This window comes from Zalophus californianus, chromosome X, assembly GCF_009762305.2.
Source record: "Zalophus californianus isolate mZalCal1 chromosome X, mZalCal1.pri.v2, whole genome shotgun sequence".
Taxonomy (NCBI): Eukaryota; Metazoa; Chordata; class Mammalia; order Carnivora; family Otariidae; genus Zalophus; species Zalophus californianus.
In genome coordinates this window covers 91,223,137-91,244,663 of record NC_045612.1, presented here as the reverse complement: position 1 = coordinate 91,244,663, position 21,527 = coordinate 91,223,137, and the positions used below count along the sequence as shown (strand labels likewise).

General features: G+C 46.5%; 1 protein-coding gene across 3 annotated transcripts in view; it reads right to left on the bottom strand.

Annotated features, from left to right (window-relative positions):
* MAOB (monoamine oxidase B) overlaps positions 1-15,480 on the bottom strand; it is a 114,583-nt gene extending 99,103 nt beyond the window's left edge. Inside the window, exon 1 of one of the 3 annotated variants that reach the window (XM_027608612.2) lies at positions 15,316-15,480. In XM_027608612.2, the coding sequence (XP_027464413.1) occupies positions 15,316-15,361 (46 nt within the window). In that variant the 5' untranslated portion in view covers positions 15,362-15,480. The remainder of the gene's footprint in view (positions 1-15,315) is intronic. The other 2 variants (XM_027608613.2, XM_027608614.2) reach the window with 2 other exon arrangements.
* Positions 15,481-21,527: the final 6,047 nt, after the last annotated feature.

Genomic DNA, 21,527 nt, shown 5'->3' with positions numbered 1-21,527 from the left:
TCCCAAAACAGGGAACACTGGAGGCGAAGCAAGTAGGAGCGGGCCAAGGATACTGAAGGAGAAGCCAGACAGGTGGGAGGGAAGCAGGACCTTAGAATGGAGGGCATGAAAAGAGGTGACGTCGGGGCGCCTGGGTGGCTCAGTCGGGGAAGCATCTGCCTTTAGCTCAGGTCATGATCCCAGGGTCCTGGGATGGAGCCCCGCATCGGGCTTCTCCCTCTCCCTCTGCTGTTTCCCCTGCTTGTGCTTGTTCTCTCGCTCTCTCTCAAATAAAAAAAAAAAAAGAAAAGAAGTGATGTCTTCAAATGTCCAGTTAATACATAGCACGAGAAGCTGGAAAATCTTTCCTTAGATTGAGGGAACTACTTCAGGAAATACTAATAGTTGAGTAAGCGTTTACAGGGGCCAAATACCCCATACCGCTCTGTACCACAAAGCTCAGATGCCAAAGATGTAGCAAAAAATATCCAACCAGACAAGTAACAGTGTGAGAGAAATATAAGCTCTCAACCTGTGTTTCTGTTCCTCATCTCTTTCTGACCTTCCACTTAATGTAAAATTACACAGATCGATATATTGCACATTATCACCTTATAGGAAGGATGGATTTGTTGAGAACGAAAAACCTAATATTGCCTTTCTCGTGTGTACTAGAATTACATGCAACTGAGGTCCTTGAGAACTATCGGGCAGATATTATTACTACATTTTTGCATATGTATTTTTTGTTTGTTCTTCACCCATAGCTGCAATTATTCTAGCAGCGAGATTGAATAAGCTCTCACTTTGCAAATTATTTGCAGATGTCCCTTTTCTTCATCACTGAAGTCTTCATTGTATTTGAAAAATATTAAAAACTAATGCCAAGAGTTTGTAGATAGAGTGCGTGGTTTGAAGACAGGTTTAAATTCTAAGTGCTCACATTTTTTTCCAATCCCTGTTTTCAAAGAAAAGGGATTCAAACATGTTAGCTCACACACACACACACACACACACACACACACACACACACACATATATATATATATCTTCACTGGAAACATAAAATTCACTAATGCTTTTAAATTTTAAAGATTGGTTTTAAACTTATTCTCCGGCAATCTTGAAACCCACAAATTCCTTTCAAAGGAATTCATCCAGAGGGAAGGGAACCAGATTTAAAAAGACAGGTTTCCTGAAACATACCTTTAAAAGAACACAGGAGGAGAAAAAAATGTTTTGTCATTTTTACCAGCTTTTCATAGTTTTTGTTCGACAACTAAAACCCAGGAAAAAAGCAAGCCCAAGTCCCAAATGATTTTTCTTCTGCAACAAAATGTTTTTGCTTCCCCCACCCAAGCTTAGAGTCATCTTAACCTCTTTGTACTTTTTTCCATTTCTCAGACCTGTCTGCTGGAAGCTCAATATTGTGGACCAGCAGACCGATTTATCTACAGAAAACTCATTTTCCCCTTGGACACATTCTCCACGATATCAGAAAAGAACAAGAGGAGAAAAGCAGATCACAGGCAGTGTATTTTGGATGTTCTGTCTTTTATCAACTGGGACCATGTGATTTCCTTTCAGGCTCTGACCACTCCTGCATGCAGCCCAATTTCCGATGAAAGAAAAAAAAAAAAAAACATGTATGATACTTCACCCCTCAGAAGGCCAAAATGATCATACCACCTACGAGTAGGCCTGATGACACAGTACCCGGAAACCAAAACCAGAGTCATCTCAGCATCCATTCTGACTTGGCCCAAAGGTGAGCTCTGTAAGGGTACACAGAGGCTTCCTTTATTTAAAAAGCAGATTTTTTTTTTTTTTTGGTATGCGCAACCAACAATGAATAGGCACAGGAAATGTAATTCCATCTCATTTCTCTCATGTGTGTGTGTGTGTGTTAAGCTGGAACCCTTTCCTGATGTTCATTCCTGGCATCTAGCATGTAGAAGGCACTCACTTCATGTTTTCTAAATGAAAGACTAACAGCAGATAGAAAGAGATCAGCGTGCTACCAGCCAAGATTTGGGGTAGATAGCAAACATAAGGGGCTGCATCACAGGATTAGAAACTAGCCTACGATTTCCTTTTACAGATACTTCCTTAAAAGCACACTTACAGTGTGCTTTTTTTTTTTTTTTTTCCAATTAGCGAACAGAATCCTCAGTGTTAATGTCATTGTAATACTAATAGTCTAGCTCTGTAAGGTTTGGCTTGCTGGGGCATGGGAAGAACAGGGTATCTTTCTCTCTCTCTTTCTCCTCTTAAATCATCTATTCAATTGCACAGAGGAGCGTATCTTTGGACACGCCAATCCAAAATGTTGTAACTCATTTAAATGCTACCAGTGGTCATTTCCAAGAAGTACAGTCAAAAAGTTACCTGTCAAAACTCTTTACAACACACTCCTTCACGATCACGATCTATCTTTCTAGTTCATTTGTCAGACCCCTCTATGATGAATGTCCTTTGACCAAAGACCGACAACCTGTTCACCTCTCCACTCAAATGCTACCAACCAGCTCCCTCACTTTCTCCCTGGCCCATCTTGGATTCTGTTGCCCATGTTTACAATCACTTTTAGCATCTTCAATTCCCCATGAGAAATCCTGCAGGAAGCTGCATAAAATACTAGCAGGATTATGGGAAGAAGAGAGGTGTGCACCAACAGTACTATTTTGCCAAGAACCCAGAATCTGAGCTGGGCCCAAAATGGTAGCCTGGGATAGACGGGCAGTCCATGACCTTCTGTGTCTAGTCTTCACAGATTATGGTTGTTTGTTCCATAATTCATCCCTTGGCTACACTGCCACAAATGTTTCCGATAAAGGAAGAGATCTCTATTTGTAGCAATTCCAGATAAGAAGCTGTGAATCTCAGCTCTAAATCAGCCCACAGAGTGGTAAGAGAATTAGATTCTCTGGAGCTTGTTTGGGCTTGTAAAGGTCAGCCCCCACCCTCCACCCTGTTCTGGGGATTCAGAGCACCTAAAAGATCCAGAACTGATGAGGCTCAGCACTCTCCCTGGGCCTCTGCCTCCAACTGACACAAACTTCATGGTTAGAACACCCTGTGATCTGCAGAACAAAAACACTGTTCAACTCTTGTCTATCTAGATTAGGGTCCAGGGCCAGCAGCCTCTGAGGCAAATCTGCACTAGGAGCTTCATCAGGGTTCAACGGGTGTCAAGAAGTAAGGGAAGCAGGACTGGTCAGAGGGAGGAATTGAACTGAGATGCAGTCACGACAGAGGCCTCAGTCAATTCCACAGGAAGCTCCAGAGCTGAGAGGGCCCGTCAGAGCTGTCCTGAAGTGAGGCAAGGGGGCCAGGCCTCTATACCCCCACATCTGTTGCAGGGTGCCCCCAAAGGAAGGGGCATGCTCTTGGATGAGTCGGCTCCCCTCAGTCAAGGGCAATTTCCAGAGAGGGACTCCGCAGTGAACCAGCAGGCGGTCAACACTCTCAGCAGGTGGGGGAGTAACTGCCCCGAAGGGGGTTCGGGCAGCCAAATGGCATCCACCACACTGCCATTTTAGGGCCAACAGTAAGAAGAGCGAAACTGCAATCTCAATGGCCTGTGTATATTAGAGCGCAGGTTTAAATTTCAACCACTTAGAGCTCTATTTTAAGGACAAATATTTGAACTGGTCAATTAACTCTCCAATAAATCCTCTCACTAAATGTTCCTTCAGGTTCTTTGAGGCCCTGAAGTGACGCTCTCATCCTCCTCTCCTCTCTGGCAAATGAATCAGATGCACGTATTTTTTTCAGCACCCACCAGCCCTCTGAGCATTCACCTGTATGCGTCTCTCTCTGCTTGGTGTACCCCTCAAAGATGGAAACATGTATTACCCATCTGTTTATTCCCACGCCAGCTCAATGCTTGGTAAATAGGGCATTCGATAAGCACTTATTGAATGAACAAATTCATCAACGAATGAGCAAACTTGACTTCTTTTTCTGCCCTGCAGAAACAACAGGATGAGAAAACACATTTGACGAACTGAGGAGCTCATATGCACGTACACCTTTGTCTGTGCTTATCATCAGTGCTTAACAAGGGCTGTTAGATTTTGACTAACTGGCGTAGCCTGAAAGGGCTATTCTGAAACAGTCAAATGTACCTTACAGGACTCCCAAATAAACTAAAATCTAGCACAGATTGCAATGCAAACTAGACAGGGAATTAAAACGTAAAACATGAAACAGCTGCGTGATCCTCTGTTAAACAAAAGACTGTGGACAAAGGCTATACCCATGTCTTATCTAGATGGGTAAAAATAATTAATCATAGAAAATGATTTGTTACAGGGCTATTTTCTTTTCTGCACTGAAGCACAACAGAATTATCTAATTAGTGATGTCAAACTTCTAGACGCACGGGATAAATGGCATCCAAAAAATTTAGAAGTACTATTAAAAAAATATAATAATGGCAGGCATAAAGCACTCATCGCAAAAACCAGTTGCAGAGGGCAAAATTTACTTGCCACTACAGAAATTTTACAAAGCTGAAGACATTTGTACTTTCTAGTCCCTACAACTTCATTAAATGACAACTACAAACTGGCAAAGAACCATGGCTTTCTCTGTATTGTGCCGGGGGCAGGGGGGATTGTTGGTTGCCTGTTGAGGTAACTAAGAAGCCCATTATTACAATTCCACCCTAAAGTAAATTGGCAAAAATTCTCTTGGGAATGACAATTTCGCAATAATAATTAAAGGCCTTCAAAGGATGCCCAACACTTATTTCTAGAAATTTCCCAAAGAAATAATCAGAATTATGCACAACGGTTTAGGTATAAGGATGTTCATAATAGCATTGTTTAAAATAGCAGAAGTTTGGAAATACAAATCTTTAGCAATAGGACATGGCTTAAATAAATACAATCCTATGAGGAAATATAAAGGTACCAATATCTTATGAGAAAAGAGCACTTAAGAGATGATTAAGCAGTCATGTTATTATTTATTTAAAACAAATAAACAGGTTCAATAGGTGATGTGCAAAAAAAAAAAAATAGGTGGCATTAGTAACAGAGGTGTTTTTTGGTGGGGATCAGTTATGGGTGATTTTCAATTTCTTTTTGTCCTTTTCTGCAATTTACAGATGTTCATAATAAATACGTCTTATTTCTACAATTTGTGTTATTAAAAAACGTTCCCATGTCTCCAAAAAACTTCCTTAAACTATAAATCACCAAGAAAAAAATGTGATTTCATCTTTCTTTTTTTGTGTGTGATTTCCTTTTTTGTTTGTTTGTTTGTTTGCTTAGGGATAGATAGGGAGTGTGCGTGCGTGCTTGGGGGGGGGAGAGCAGTGGAAGGGGGAGAGATAGAATCTTCTTTTTTTTTTTAAAGATTTCTTTATTTATTTAAGAGACATTGAGAGAGAGTGTGTGTGCATGTGCAAGCAGGGGGAGGGGCAGAGGCAGAGGCAGACAAGCAGACTCCCCGAGCTGAGTGGGGCTCGATCTCAGGACCCCGGGATCACGACCTGAGCCGGAATCAAGATTCAGATGCTCAACTAACTGAGCCACCCAAGCACCCCTGTGATGTCATCTTTCCTTTATATCAGTAGCCTTTCTTCTTAAAAACTGTTGAGGGAGAGGACGCCTGGGTGGCTCAGTCCATTAAGCGCCTGCCTACGGCTCAGGTCAGGATCCCAGGGTCCTGGGATGGAGCCCTGCATCGTGCTCCCTGCTCAGCGGGGAGTCTGCTTCTCCCTCTGCCCCCTCACCTCACTCTGGGGCTCTCTCTCTCAAATAAATGAAACCTTTAAAAAAAATTTTTTTTAAATTTTTGAGGGAATTTTGGTTATTAAATTATTTGCTTATTAATTTTTTACTTTATCCTAAATCATACGAAAAAGGGGCCCTGTTGAATAACAAAAGCTTTTCTAAAGAGCTCATTGCTTTAATGTAGAAAGCTGAAAAATAACCCAAAGACGCGAGATGGAATTAAAGACATAATTATAGGGGCGCCTGGGTGGCTCAGTCGTTAAGCGTCTGCCTCCGGCTCAGGTCACGATCCCAGGGTCCTGGGATCGAGCCCCGCATCGGGCTCCCTGCTCCGCGGGAAGCCTGCTTCTCCCTCTCCCACTCCCCCTGCTTGTGTTCCCTCCCTCGGTGCGTCTCTCTCTGTCAAATAAATAAATAAATAAATAAAATCTTTAAAAAAAAAGACATAATTATAAAGACACAATTAAAGACAGAAACACAGCAGGAATCACAGGAATAAAAACAGTAGCTCCAACTCTAAAACATGGGGTCAGGATTACAAATTCAACATAAAAGAATCATTGGAAATGTTTGAGAGGTAATCCAAAAGGGGAATGGTGATTCAGGCTGGAAGGACAGCAAATAAAATTAAGGATCTAGCAGGACACTTTCCTCATTGTGCAATTCTGATAAATGTTGAGGAAGACGATGTGGCCAGAGTAAAAAATGTCCTACGGAAGAGATGATGAACATCAGGTCAAGATCTTAACCTTCTGACATAAAGTGGAAATTAACTAGAGGTACCACTTGAGGTATCATTAAACCCGGACACTAACATGGCTAACATCTGAAAGGTCTTTCCTACCTGAAGGTGCTTCCTGATTTTGCCCTTTCACCAAACAGTAGGTTTCAGTGACAACTTTGACATAACAAATAGGATGAACTATTCACTTTGTGTTTGAGACTGCCCAAGATGTGTGTTTGTTACTGAGTAAGCTGGGTCACTGCCCTTGGGCAGAAAACTCTTTGATTTAATTTCAAAAAAAAAAGAGGAAAATTTTAAATACAGTCACGTCCTTCAATTCCAGTTATAAAACCTCAGAGGGAAAACATGAATTACTATTTTTGTGATACTTCCTTTCTTGGGTAGGCTCTCAGCAAAACAAAAGAAAGCAAAGTGACTTTGAAGGCCTTCTTCCAACCTTGCCTCCCCTCTCCCACTTTCTCTTGCAACTAGCCTTGAGAGTCGGGATTACCCAATTCATTATCAGCAGCCGGTCACGTCTCAACCTGTTCCAGAATTTCTACCCATTTCCTGGCTTCTCTGGCTCCTCGGTTACCCTCCTCCACCTCTCAGGCTCATACCTGGCCACCTTATCCTTAAAGCAAAAATTTTCAATGGCTCCCTCTTTCCAACCACAGAAAACCTATCTATTCACTTGGCTTTTCTTTTTTTTAAGATTTTTTATTTATTTATTTGACAGAGACAGAGAGAGCACAAGCAGGGGCAGCAGCAGAGGCAGAGGGAGAAGCAGGGTCCCCTTGGCTTTTTTTTTTTTTTTAAGATTTTATTTTCAAGTCATCTCTACACCCAAAGCGAGGCTCGAGCTTGTCACAACCCTGAGATCGAGAGTTGCATGCTCTACCCACTGAACCAGGCAGGCGCCCCATCACTTGGCTTTTCAATGTCTCCTTCTACTGCCTCCTTCTACTAACTTTATTAACCACATCTCCCCATCCTATTATTCTTGCTTTGCTGGGCTTTCTACCTTCCTATGAATAGAAATATTAGCTGTTAACTGAAGCCTATAGCTCTACGATTTGTTTTATTCCTCTGACCTTTAAAACCTTTCTCTTCTAGGGCGCCTGGGTGGCTCAGTTGGTTAAGCGACTGCCTTCGGCTCAGGTCATGATCCCGGAGTCCTAGGATCGAGTCCCACATCGGGCTCTCTGCTCAGCAGGGAGTCTGCTTCTCCCTCTGACCCTCTTCCCTTTCAAGCTATCTCTCATTCTCTCTCTCTCAAATAAATAAAATCTTAAAAAAAAAAAAAATACTGCTCATTGACTTGTAAAAAAGGCAGAGTTAACACTGACTGACCATTCCAGGAGTTGGTCCCAGGGCCCTCACTCTACTTTATAAACAAGGATCTGGAGTCTGGGGAAGTAGGTAAATAACCCAAGCTACACAGTTAGGGACAGAGGGAGGATTTGAACCCAAGCCCTAGGCCCCTAGAGTCCTTGTGTTTAACTTCTGGGTTATCCTGCTTCCTTGAGAAGGTGAAAGGTTCACTCCATTTTTTCTATAGGTTTCTAGCTGTGGAGCGTACTTTCTCTGGGTCCAAATCCTGGGAGGACCCATGATCCTGATGGAGGGATTCTACCAATGTGATTCCATTTCTGTGAGCTACAGTGGGCAGGGTTCCTTGCTTAACACCAGAGATGGGGACATAAACCACACAAAGTCCCAGATTTTGACCAGCCTATGGTCAGATGAGGGTTCACAGATGCTTAAACATGTCAGTAAACAGGTTAGTGAAATTAAAACTGGTAAGACTGTAGGTAAAATAGTCATAAAAATCCAAAGATGAAACTGGTTAGTGGTAGTTCCGATACAGGGTCACCTGCAACTGTACACATTTCATTTGTCCCAGGTGCTGACTGACATCTGCCATTACACTATGGTCTTGTCACCTGTAATAATTTAATAGTCAGTAATCTTTTTTTTTTTTTTTTTGAGAGAGAGAGCACGAGCAAGGGGGTGGGGAGTTGGGCAGAGGGAGACGGGGAGAGAGAGAATCTTAAGTAACCTCCACACAGAGCACAGAGTCCAACACGGGACAGGATCTCACCACCGTGAGATCATGACCTGAGCCAAAATCAAGAGTCAACCGACTGAACTACCCAGGTGCCCCAATAGTCACTAATTTTAAATGTTATTCAAACTGTAGAAGTTCGAATTCCATATTTATCAGTCAAGCACATATGCATATATAGTGTGAATCTTGACAGGAATAAAGAAATGTATTAGCATATGCGAATTTGGTGATAACACACTAGTTGTCATTATGGGTATCTGGAGAAATAATAGTTGGCCTGAAACATTTTGTGGGCTTTAGTGTGTCAAAGGAACATGGAAGTGCAACTCGGATCCAAAATGTTAAAGAAGTAAGTTAAAACTAGATGAGCTCATCACATTCATAGGATAAATGTGACCGGAGGGGCCACCTGTGTATTTACTGTCAAAAATACAGGGGGTGTCTCGGTGGCTCAGTTGGTTAAGCGTCTGCCTTTGGCTCAGGTCATGATCCCGGGGTCCTGGGATCGAGCCCCGCATTGGGCTCCCTGCTCGCAGGGAACCTGCCTCTCCCTCTCCTCCCTGCTTATGCTCTCTCTCTCTCTCAAATAAATAAATAAATAAAATATTTTTTAAAAAAATGCAGGAGGGGCACCTGGGTGGCTCAGTTAAGCGTCTGCCTTCAGCTCAGGTCATGATCCCGGGGTCCTGCGATCAAGCCCCGCGCATCGGGCTCTGCTCAGCAGGGAGTCTGCTTCTCCCTCTCCCACCCGCCCCCTCGCTTATGTTCCCTCTCTCGCTGTGTCTCTGTCAAATAAATAAATAAAATCTTTAAAAAAAAACGCAGGAATCGCGAAAGCAAGCTGATTTTCAGTTACAAGCTGTAGTGTTTTAAAACTAATTCTGATGACATCCATTATCGGCCACATTACTAAAATCCTCTCAATGTGTGCATCTTTGCAGCCACGGGAGTGTGAACAAATGATGTTGAAACACATTCCAAGTTCGTGTTACATAGGAAGTGGCCTGCTCTGATAATGGGCAAAGGTTAAAAGACCAGAACTAGCTGCTCCTGCGATGACATTTTCACTGGAAGCAGAAGAAATCAAACAAGGAAACAGATGCCAAATTGAGTAACAGTGGGGTGATCTTAACATCAACATCTGCCGGGCACCGAATGCATGAGAAGTGTTCGTAATAGAAACTGCAGTCAGAATTTCTCACGTCTTTCTCTCTCGCATATATCTTCAAAGTAATTAGAGTTTAAGATTGTTCTTCAAATTTTGCTGCTGGCTTTCTTGTATCTATCTGTGTGAGTAAATCATATACAAGCCAAGAAAGTAGGGCTGGGAGGCAGCATCCCTAATATGGGATAAAAGTCCATGGAATATGTGTGTGTGTGTGCGCACGCGCGTGCGTGTGTGTTACTGCACGCCCAGCCACTAACCATTTCCTCAACCCGAAGTTTGACAGCGGAGTTGGCTGGCATGGTGCCACTGCAGACCCATCTGTGGTCAGTGGCCATTTGTCAGCCTGAAGAACAATACCAACCAGTGTCTACTGTGTTCCTGCCAGATGCCAAGCCCTTTGCAGGCATTTTCTCATTTAATCCTCTCCACCGCTTTGCAAAGTGGATACCATGCTTATCCCTATCTTCTGGAATGAGAAAACGAAGACATGGGAAGGTTACCGATGTCTCTCAAGGTGGCACAGCTAATTCGTGGTGGAACCAGGGTAGACGCTGCGCTCTTAACCCTCGGCTCTAGCCCTGCCCTGTAGGACAGGGGGGCCTCGACCTCAACACCCCACCTGAAGCAAAGGAAATTGCTGCCACGGATAATGGCCAAGCCGAGCCCGAAACCTGGAGGATACAGAAGGATTCAGAAATCATGCCCCCAGAGGCCCCTGGCTCTGCCCACGTGGCCCCAGCAGGCAGGACCCTCCCACCGATGTGCCCCAGGTATTAGAATCAGGCAGAAGGTACAAGGCTTTGGCTTTCTTAACCCTCACAGAGCTGCTGGGAAAAGTCAAGCTCCTCACGCCTTGCCCGGTGTGTGGACGGCACTCGAAATGCTAACTCTGCTATTATTTATTATTAATAAGCAATTAATCCTGTTCCATGACTCAATAGTATTTGCATGTACTATTCATACATTTGTGATTATAATGAAGACAGGAGTTAGGTGGCTGGAATGAGGCCCGGGTCAGAATGTGAACACCCAGGCTGGGGTGCTGCTGATAGCCAGATCTGGGGCTGCCGAAGTTTCTCCTGATGATGAATACGGTGAGTCCCAGAGCCCCACGTGAGCCTGAGTTCCGGAGGCCCCTTACTGGAGGGAGTAAAGGTCCCTGTCCCATCGGGTGGGACAGGAGGGGGCTGGAATCGGGCAGGCCCCTGCTGATACCGGCCCCTGTACCTCGCATCCTGTTGCTACCTTATAAATGCCGCACAGCAAGAAAAGTCCTTAATGGGTGAAGAGGAGGAAGTGATTGCACAGAAATGCCTGCTTCTTCTCCCGCAGACTGAAAAATCCTAGCGACTCAACAAGGATATATTTTCCAAAAGGCATAAGCTGAAGCTGTAATGACTGGCACGTACATTCTTTCTCATCCTAGCAACAACCCCCTCGTGCCGATAAAGGCATGAGGAGTCTCATGTAGAAGATGAGGGCGTGGGGCGGGGGGGGGGGGGTGATGGAACTTTTATGGTGACACAGTAGGGAAGGGTAGGAAATGGGATCCCTAATGAGCCCATTTGACACTAAAGTATCTATTGTTTTCACACTGCCGCGTGTGAAACCTGGCTCTCTCTCTGTAGCCTCTCTTTGATGGGGATCTACAGATTTCCAGGCACTTCTGCATCACCATTATTTTTCAGAACGTTCAGGTGGGTTCTAGGACCCCAGCAATGTCCTCCACCCTTTCTCATCAAAGGCAAAGATGAGGTTTTGCCATTAACACAACAGGCCACATCTGCCTACTGTGTCCCTCAATTCATGATCCCTCACAGGCCATCTGTGACAGTTCCTGCCCAGGCCGGGCCCACCAGCCCCTAGCAAGGCTCCCTCCCCTGGCCCACACAGATCACCTGCCAGGCTGGCTCTGAGGGTCGCAGGAGCTCAGCCAAGTGCCAACCAAACTCAGATGGTTGAATCTCTTCTCACAAGCCTGGCAAAAACGTCCTCCTTTCTGCTTCGAATTTCCTTTTTATTAGCTTTTATTTTGAGGATTGAGCAAGAACCATTCCAGAATTGCAAAAGATAGTTTCCATGGTTTCACCAGCCCAAACACAGGACAAGAAACAACATGCTGCCCTCCAGCTCCATGTGGGAAATGCTGTTACTCTGTCAAAACTCCAGAGATCACCTGCTCCTTGGGCAGAAGAGATTTCAGGAGGTATGCATTTATAGGCCGCACACATTTCTCAAGAAGCTATTCCACAGCTTCCCTGGAATTTTTCAAACATCAAAAAAGAAAGTTCTATATTAACCAGCTGCACCTCCTATACATCTGCGTTCAGCTAAAGGGAGCAATTAAAATTTGCTGACTGCTTGAAAAACTATCAGAGAGCTAGCAGAAGGTCCCAAGTTTAATAATTAACACATTTTAAAAACCAGAGTCAGATTCAGGCACTTCTAAATGTACATCACTGTGGCGGTCGCCTACTAATCCTAAAATTCCAATTTGACCCCTTCTCCCGCCCTCTGTGTGATTTGGCGGGAAATGCAAAAGGGTTTGGAAGTCAGCAGATGTGAGTTTTGGATCCAATCAATTGCTACTTTGTCGGTGTAAAGTTAAAGGTCACCTCCCTGGGCTCCAAGGGCTCACAGCCCTAGTGGAGGGGAAGGTGAACCATTACAAACTCCTGGAGAAGAACCAGGGGGCAGGGGAGAGTAAAACAGAGGCATCTAATCCGGGGGGGATTCAGTAGGGAAGTCCTGGGAGACGATATCTCCGCCAGGGTGTGAGGTTAACTGTCTTTCAGCATCTGTTTCCTCCACAAACTACAGAGAATAACTGAAACACCTTCCTCCCTTCCACCGCCTCCCCTGCCCCCCGCACCCCAGCCTGTCCTGGGTGACCTCGCTTCTCTCTCTTGGTTTCCTTTATTTCATTTGCTTCAGTGGCTTCAGCTAAAACTTCAGCGCCACCCGCATCTGTGAGCCCAACTTCCTCCTTGTATTTCCACCTGCTAGACATCTCTCCCTGGCGTCCTCCCGGGACCTCCGACTCTCTGTGCTCCATCCTTCTTCCAAACCTGCTCTTCCCCTTCACGTCCCTCTTCTTGCTAATACCATCACCATATTCCTGTCACTTGACACCTGTCACTCCGTGAATGAAAAATCCTCAGTACTCATTCATCGACCACACAAAGAACTAAACCTGTTGGGGATGATGTGTAAGCCTCGCTACAATTCATCCCACCCGACCCCGACCCCCCCTCAACTCTCCACACTGAAGTTCTCAAGGTTTCCTAAATGTGCTACCGTGTTCTTTCAAGTTTGTGATTTTATATCAGCTGTTCCTCATCTCCAAAGGCTTTCTACATCTAGTCTCCTGCTGAACTCCTATTCATCCTTTAAGACCTGCTTCAAATGTCACCTCCTCTGTGAAGCGTGCCCAGGTTTTTCTCAGGCAGAGTTCGACATTCTCTCCAATCACCTTCCCTGGGACTTTGTGCATGCACCACTAAAGCATCTTATCAGAGGTCATGAGTATTTATTGTTCAGGACTCTGTCTCCCACATTAGCTTGTGAATGCCCCCAGGGCAACATCCTTATATAATTCATCTTCTATTCCCTTTGGGATAGGATGTGGAACAGGAAGTAAATGGTCATTGCATGAATGAATAGTGAATTAATGAACAAATTCCTCTTGTGGCATGTACCACTTTCGACCCTGTATTGTCTTTGTTTGGGTATCTCATCTCCTTTCCTGGATGGACAAATCTTCCCGGGCAAAAGCAATATGATCCATTCTTGCAATGACCCTGTAATCTAGCTATGACTAATCGGTGTTGCCCTCATGCAGCAGATAAAGCAACTGAGTTAAGGCCTTGGAACCCTGCTCTCTTGGTTTTGAGAACAATGCCTATTCCACGTACTGTTCTTGAGAAAAGGCAGATCTATTCACCTGTCCCCTTTTGAGAGTTTGAGGGTGAATGCAGAGGTTCACCACTGCTTGCTAGCCAAACACTTGTCTACCCTTCCTGAATGAGTCCAACATGACTAATTTGAGTGATCTTGAAGGTCTGCAGTATGAATCAGAAAGGGCAAAATAAGGGGGGGGGGGGCGGAATAGAAAAATCTGAATCCATTAGACTTGGGGCAAAAACAGGACTTTGGGGGCCTGGCAAGAGAACCTTCAGTTTCTGTAAGATGGGATGTTATGCAAGGCAGCATCAAGAAGCACTGAGTAATATTTTCTAAAGCACCTAGGTAGCTATGTTTTTAAGTCCAAGGTCCTAGAGGAGAAAAATGCCAAAAATACTGACAGGAAAGAGAATCAATATAGCCTTGACCCACCTTAGCACGCCACTGTGCCTATGCATCTATGTCCCTGCAGCACCCGACACATAGTCTGGCATGAGTGAGCTCAGGAGGGCCCCACAAACAGAAGTGAGATCTGACCCAGAGGTGAGGAGGGCTGGAGCGGAGGGAGCAGCACAGAACCAGGAGCAGCACCCAACATCCAAGGCCTTGGTTTACTCACCAGGTACAGCAGAGTCAGGGCCCCTCTATCCTGCCCACTCCCGGGGAGCAAGGACTAACCTTGCTCCTGAGACCTGGCCATGGCAAGTGTTGGCCAACACATCCATGGTTTGGGGTGGTGTCCTAATTACTTCGCAGGCACCAGGAGTCCCTGGGATTTGGGCCTAAGCATCCCCAGGGGTCTGTTAGGCTGTTCTGGGAGCATTGCTTAATCCCACTAACTCCACCCCACATGGTCCACCCTCCTCTGAGGGTAAGTTTCCCCACTGACCTCCATCCCTCCCTCTAGCTTCTGTCTTTGTGCCCCGTGGTGTCTCTGTATCTCAGAGGGTGGTCTCTGTCCCCAACCCTGCCCATATAGGCAAGGCCAGAGAGTCAAGTTTCTCCATTCCAGCCCTGTTGGACTTGTTCACCCAACTTGTTCATCCTGCTCTATGCGGGGGGGGGGGGGGGGGGGGGAGAAGAGCTATTTGCCCCAAAGGACCGGCTGCCCCAGGGAGACCCATGACAATCACAGAAATACAAAGAGGAAGGCTCAGGACCGGTCTTTGACAATCTATCGCCCCGGGGTCCAACCCCTGCTTTCGGACCCAGGAGCTGTTCCAGGTCGTTTGCCTGCTACCAGAAAGAACTACAACACGTTGTGGTGCACGCCTGCTTCCAAAGAGGGCGCAGAGCGTCCAGGTCACGTTGGAGCCAAGGACTGACCTTTGCTTGGAAAAAGTGACGGACCTTGGCGTCACCCCCTAGTAGAAATCTCTCACCTGCCGGCCCCCTTTCTCCTTGCCTCGAAAATTCCCCCAAGCGTAGGCCTGGCAGCCTTCGGAGGGAGAAGTTCAAAGCCGGGCCCCACGCTTTCCAGACTTTCAGCCCCCCGCTTCTGTCCAGGACCGCACTAAATCCTGCCAGCGAGGGAGGCTCCGTGCTCGGCGCTAGGGACCCGCGAGATCCCCGCCAGTGCGCGGAGAGTCTCGGGGGGCCTCCGGGGCCAGCCCCCGCCCCAGGACCCTCGGCCCTCCGCCGCCCGCGCGCCTCCCCCCCCCACCCCCGGGCGGCCACCTGTCCGGGCGCAGGAGGAGAAAGAAGGGCCGCCGCCGCGACTGACCTGAGATGCCGCCCCCCACCACGACCACGTCGCATTTACGGCTCATGGCGCTCGCCCCGCTCCGGGCCTCCCGGGTGCCGGCTGCTCGGCAGTCTGGGTCTCGGCCCCCGCCCGCCGCGCTGCTGCCCCAGCGCACTAGCGCCGCCGCCCAGCAGCTATATCGCCCGCCCCGGGCCCCGCCCCCGCCCGCAGCTCCACCGCCCGGACCTGGGGAGGGCGGGCGCCGGGGGCGGAGATAGCACCTGGGGCCTGCACGTGGCGGGGGGGGGGGCGGCGGGGGGGGCGGCGGGGGGGGCGCGGCGGGGGGGGCGCGGCGGGGGGGCGGGGGGGCGGGGGCCTCCCGGGGGGTTAGGCCCAGGCCTCCTGCACAGTCTTTATTTCCCCATCAGCCTCCCTCGTGCGCTATTGAGCTGGTGGGCTGGGGGGGGGCTGGGGGGGCTGGGGGTGGTGGTGCATGGGGATGGCTTCCTCCAGCCCCCCACTTACTCCCCCAAATGGAGCAATACAAATAATAGCAAGCATTCACTGAGTGCTTTCCAGATCCCAGGCACCGCATTAAGCACTTTGCATGCATGATTCTGGTTAAGCCTTCCAACAACCCATTTTACAGATGAGGAGAGCGAGATAAAAGTAGTGAGGGGCGAAGGCAAGATAAAAAAAGCCAGCAAGAGGGGCGCCTGGGTGGCTCAGTCGTTAAGCATCTGTCTTTGGCTCAGATCATGATCCCAGGGTCTTGGGATCGAGCCCCACATCAGGCTCCCTGCTCTGGGGAAGCCTGCTTCTCCCTCTCTACTCCCTCTGCTTGTGTTCCCTCTGTCTGTGAAATAATAAATAAAAATCTTTTTTTTTTTTTAAAGCCAGAAAGAGAAAAAGTAAAAAGCAGGGTGGTTCTGAGACCCACTTTGATCCACAGAGCAATATTGTCACTACCTTGGGATATACTTGGGAGGGATTCCCAGCCCCTCTCATCGTCCTTCCAGAAACCATCTTTCCCCCACTCCGCACCCCTGCCCTCATGCGGGCAATGAACTCAGGAAGAGTGAAGCAGAGAGCAGAGTTATCTGTAGCCCCGGGATGTGGGTCTGGGGACCTTGGCTTTGCCACACATAGGGGTGATTGGTCAATATTACAGGAGTTTAAGATGAGACGGCCCAGGTAAAACAGGTGTATTGCTTCAGGGGACTTGGAAAGCCACCTTTCCAAAAGTGGAAAGAAGCAATGTAGGGTGGCTTTTCAAGAAATACTTGCGTGAAGTGCTTCAGTTCAGGGTAGGGGAACTGTGGGACTGGCGGGGCCCGGCAAGGCCTGGCTCCAGGTCTGGTGAACTCTTTGAAGCAAACTTCCACCTCATCACACCCCAGTCCCGGTATCCACCTGCTACCAAAGCATCCTGAGCTTCTGCCGCCCTCAGACTAGAAGAGGGTTTGGGCATGTCTGTGACTGAGAAGTCACCTATGGCAGAAGTCGTGGTTCTGCTCTGACATGATTTCTAGAACTTTCCTCTCTCCTGCTTTGGTATAAAACAGCCCCAGAGCCTGAATGTGGGTCCCCACTGCCCCACCCTGAGGACAGCCCATGCTGGCCTTCTCATTGCCAAACCCTGCCTGTCCGCCTCCATCCACAGGGCCCGGAAGCTTCAGGCTTCTTAGCTGTTGACACTCTGTTCCCTCACCTAGCATGCAAGAGAATCTCATGTCCAGTGGGGTGGGGTGAGATGGGTGGAGAGGGTACTTGTAGGGTCAGCTTGGGATCTCTTGGGCATGGCTCTGAAAATAGAAAGTCAGCCTGGCTCCAAGGCATCTGCAGCTTTGAGTTCGATGCCGGCTGACTTTTCTTTCTTTCTTTTTTTAAAGATTGTATTTATTTATTTGACAGAGAGAGTGGGAGCACAAACAGGGGGAGCAGCAGAGGGAGAGGGACAAGCCAACTCCCCACTGAGGAGGGAGCCAGACTCTAGGCTAGATCCCAGGATGCTGGGATTGTGACCTGAGCCAAAAGCAGACACTTAACCGACTGAGCCACCCAGGTGCCCTATCGTTTCTTGATGTCCAACTGGTAAGGAGACCAGGACAAGAACTGCAGTTCCATGGTGTCTGTGGACAAAACTGACCGGCAAACAGCATTTTCCTCAGGCAAAGGTAATCAGTTAACCTTGTGCCCTATGAGGTCAAAAATGGGTTGATGAGCCCTCAGGAGCCTTCAGAGGGCCTCTGAGGTCACCTTATACCCCACATCCAGGCGGTCGGCAAGCCTGCTCAGGCTCCTCAGTCTCCTCAGTGTGGTAACTCCCAGGGTTCATCTTCTCTCTCTTCATTGTGTGGCCTGATGAAGACTTTAAAAGCAGTGCTTCTCAAACTTGAATGTGGGTACAAATCACCCCGGTCTGGGGTGGGTGCTCCTCTACTCCAGGCCTCTACTCTCCAACGGTTCCAGAACCAGCTCCACACTCCAGAGCCCCTGACCTACCTCAAGGTGGTCCTAAGGAGAAGGGGTTTGGTCATTAGACAAGCATTTATGGAATACCTACCTGTTCTGCTGAGACCTGGGGCAGAGATGAACAAAAGCAGAGCTGTCCCTGCCTTCTGCCCTCTTGGGGCTCACACTCCATCCGTGAAGACACTCAGGAAGAGTAATCACAAGTGTGATTCTGAATGTTGCTCTGGAACACATAGCTGGGCAAGATACCTAGCCCAGGCAATCAAGGAGGACTTCCAGGAGGAAGTGGCTTTTCTGCTGGGACTTGAAGGATGAACAGGGGTGAATCAATTATTGAGGCGGGCACACCAGGCAGAGTCGAGGCCAGAACATCGGGAGGACTAGACACAGCCCAGTGTCCGAAGCCCATCTTTGACCACCTTTAGGACTTTCTACACATACCACAAAACTAATGGTGAATAATAAAAAAAGGAAGGGTGAAAAATTAACAACGAATAAAATGATAGGAAGCACCATCTAATTTTGTATGTGTTTGGGTCTTCTCTTCCCAAGTAGATAATATTCCTGCAGAAAGGGAGATTTTACATTCTTCTTTATTCATCCGTCCAAGAATGATTTATTGAGCATCAACTCTGTGTCAGGTGCTGGGCTCATCACTGGAAGTACGCCCTTAGAAATAAGAAATGATGCTATCCTTGAAAAGACAAACATGAAAACGGACGGTTTTTAATGAGCTCAAGTCGCGTTGCAATGGAGTCGAGTTCAACACCTCAACCCAAGAAGTACATAAGAATGCTCCTGGCCCCAAGCAGTGTTTACTTGCCTTTCCAACTTGATGATATTCATGTTTCGTCAATTATAAGGAACTTACTTTCCTTTCATTTTTTTTATTAGAAGACTGCCAAAGAGATAAAATGTCCTTATTACTTCTTTCTTGCTGTCCAGCTTTTCATTAGCGGATATTTCGGTGAGCCTTTTATGATGCCACAGGACGTTTCAATAAAGAAGCAGGCTGTGCAGAACAGAGTTCACCAGATATTATCTGAGTTGTATATTTCACTGGTTTTGAACTCGGGAAGTTCCACGGGGGGGGGGGGGGGGGGTTAGAAAATTTGTTTCAAAATGAGATCTAGGTTTCATTTTCCCAACTTCTTTGTTACTCTTTTGAAAAACATACACCCAGAGATCAAATGATGGCAGCCAGGACAACTCTTTGACTGCAATTTTAACAATTTAACAATTGTTAAATGTTATAGGGCCTCTGGGTCTGCCCAGTGAGGTAGCCATCCTCAGCTTGGATCCTAATCTGAGAGTGTCCAAATGCCCTCCTTGGGGACAACGAGAAGCAAGGGGCAGCCTTTCAGCAGGCCAAGATCTTGCTTTTGGCCTCAAGGACTTGTTTGGCAGGGAACCACATCCTCAAGCAGCCCAAGAGTTAGGGGGCACCCAGCTTCGACTGAAGGCAGAGCCCTTCACTAGACATTGCGCTAGAAGCTAGAGATCCAGCTCAAGGCACAGAGGCTCGTTTAAGATGCCAAAGGAAAGACCTGTCCCAGGGCCAGGGGATCGGTCAGGAACTGGCTCGAGTAGAGTTGGCAGGGAAAAAACCAGGTGACAGGCGGGTGCTCATGACTTGCCTCAACAGGCTGACAGCTGTGAAGATATCCTGAGCTGGCTTTTAGAGTCAAGGCTGAGATGGAAGAGAAATGAATCTTCCTGCCCAAAGAACCAGAGTAGGGCTCTTAACCCCTGTGACCTAATTTCCATAGCACAGGCAAGGCAGGGACAAAGGGGGACAGACATCTTGGCAGAGACACCGAACTCCAAGATTTCAGAAAGATAGAAGTCATACCTCTAGACGCATTGCAAAGCATGTTGACAAAAAAACCAAACCCTATTTGCAACATAAGTGCTAAGCCAACTGTACCCAAAGTGATTTTTTATAATGACTGATGCTGAGATTAAGAATATCTCTACAAATCATAATAAGGGCTCCTAAACCCTTTGTTATATAAGGGTTGACATGTCAGGACAGATGATGTGGCAAGGACCGTATAGGACACACAGAGGAAGAGCAAACCGCAAAATACTCAGCTCAGGAAGAAGAGACAATCAGAAGAGACATTTCCCAAGAACACCGGGGTGAAGGCTTTCACAAATTCTTTTGGGAAGAGGAAATTAGAAATTATTATTAGAGCCCCACTGGATACTAATTACAGGTTGTTGAACAGCATTATTTTCAATTAATTACTCTTATGTATATGATTCTAATTTCATAGGGTGAGGTCACTGATGCAGAGTCGGTCCTTTGGTTATCTTTATGTAGTCCTGAGTGAATTCATCTCTCCATGTTTTCTTATAAATAGATATTTGTGTCCCATAGATTAGAGATGATGATTGCAATCAAGAGTCTGGGGACTCTGAGAATCAGATGAGGGATCCCATCACTAATGACTGCCACACAAGGCACATTCCCAGTGAGGATGGTTACACACTCCAAAACGATGCTAATAACTGGAGCTTGAGTTGACTTGAAGTCTTCTGAGTGAGAAATCCAGTTTGTAAACATGATTGAAATGAAGGTGTTTAAGAACAAAATTCATCCTTCACTATGGATGTTACGACTTTTTAAGGGTTTCATCTATGGACAACTCTAAAAATAAGTGAAGTAGGGACACCTGACTGGCTCAGTCAGTGAATTGTGCGACGCTTGATCTCAGGGTCATAAGTTCGAGCCCCATGTTGGGTGTAGAGATTACTTAAATAAATAAAAAATGTAAAAAAAAAAATAAGTGAAGTAGAAAGTGAGCAATGGACTACACAAACCTGATGTGTATTATAGAAGGTAGAAAACCTGAGATCTCTAAAAAAAATATCCAATATAATAATTCAAATATATATACACCTGCATAGGAAACCCTTTCCTTCTGCAACCAACAGCACCCCCTTTTTTACAACCGAGGTTAGAACACAGGACTCCTGGTGATGAAACGCAAGTATGAAAAAGCTCAAATGTTTTGAAGTTGCCATGGCATTCTGTGTGACTGTAATTCCTGTCCGTAGAATATTCTACTATGCGTGTTACGTTTACTGACAAATTCCACAGAGCTGGGCACTTTCAGGCTCCAAAAAGCAGTACCTGGAGTTGATGCTGCAAACAGAAACTCTGACCCAGTGGAATCAAGACGAATGCCATCTGGCAATGCCTGTATAATGCTGTCTGGGTATTTAAGTCAGGTCACTTCATCAGTGCTGGTCGGGAGCAGCTCCAGGTATATTCACTCACACTGTTTACTGTAGAAATAGTGAGTAAGGGACAGGCGAGGCTAGGTAAGGAGAGACAGGGAGGGGCCTATGCAACCAGGCTCACAGAAATCCCAGATGTGGAGAAATGTTATAGACAAAATAATAACCAGAGAGAAAGGAACATAACAAGTCCACCTTCTTTGTTCTAAATACAGGCAAGCCATTTTGATAATATTTACAAATCCACCTTGTTTGTCTTAACTGTTATACACAGTTACCAAATTCCCTGGTCAGTTTTCTATAAAAGACCCCGACCATAAAAGCCCTCGATGGCAACCCATTCAGGACCCCTCTCACTCTAGAGAGCTTTCCTTTCTGTCCTCACCTTCCCTTAATAAACTTGCACTTCGCTTCACCCTATAATCTGCGAGATTCATTCTTCGGCTCTGTCAGACAAGAACCCTGCAACCTTGCAACAATAGCGTAGTGTTCATCGATAACAAAATGCTAGATGAAAAAGCAATACTATC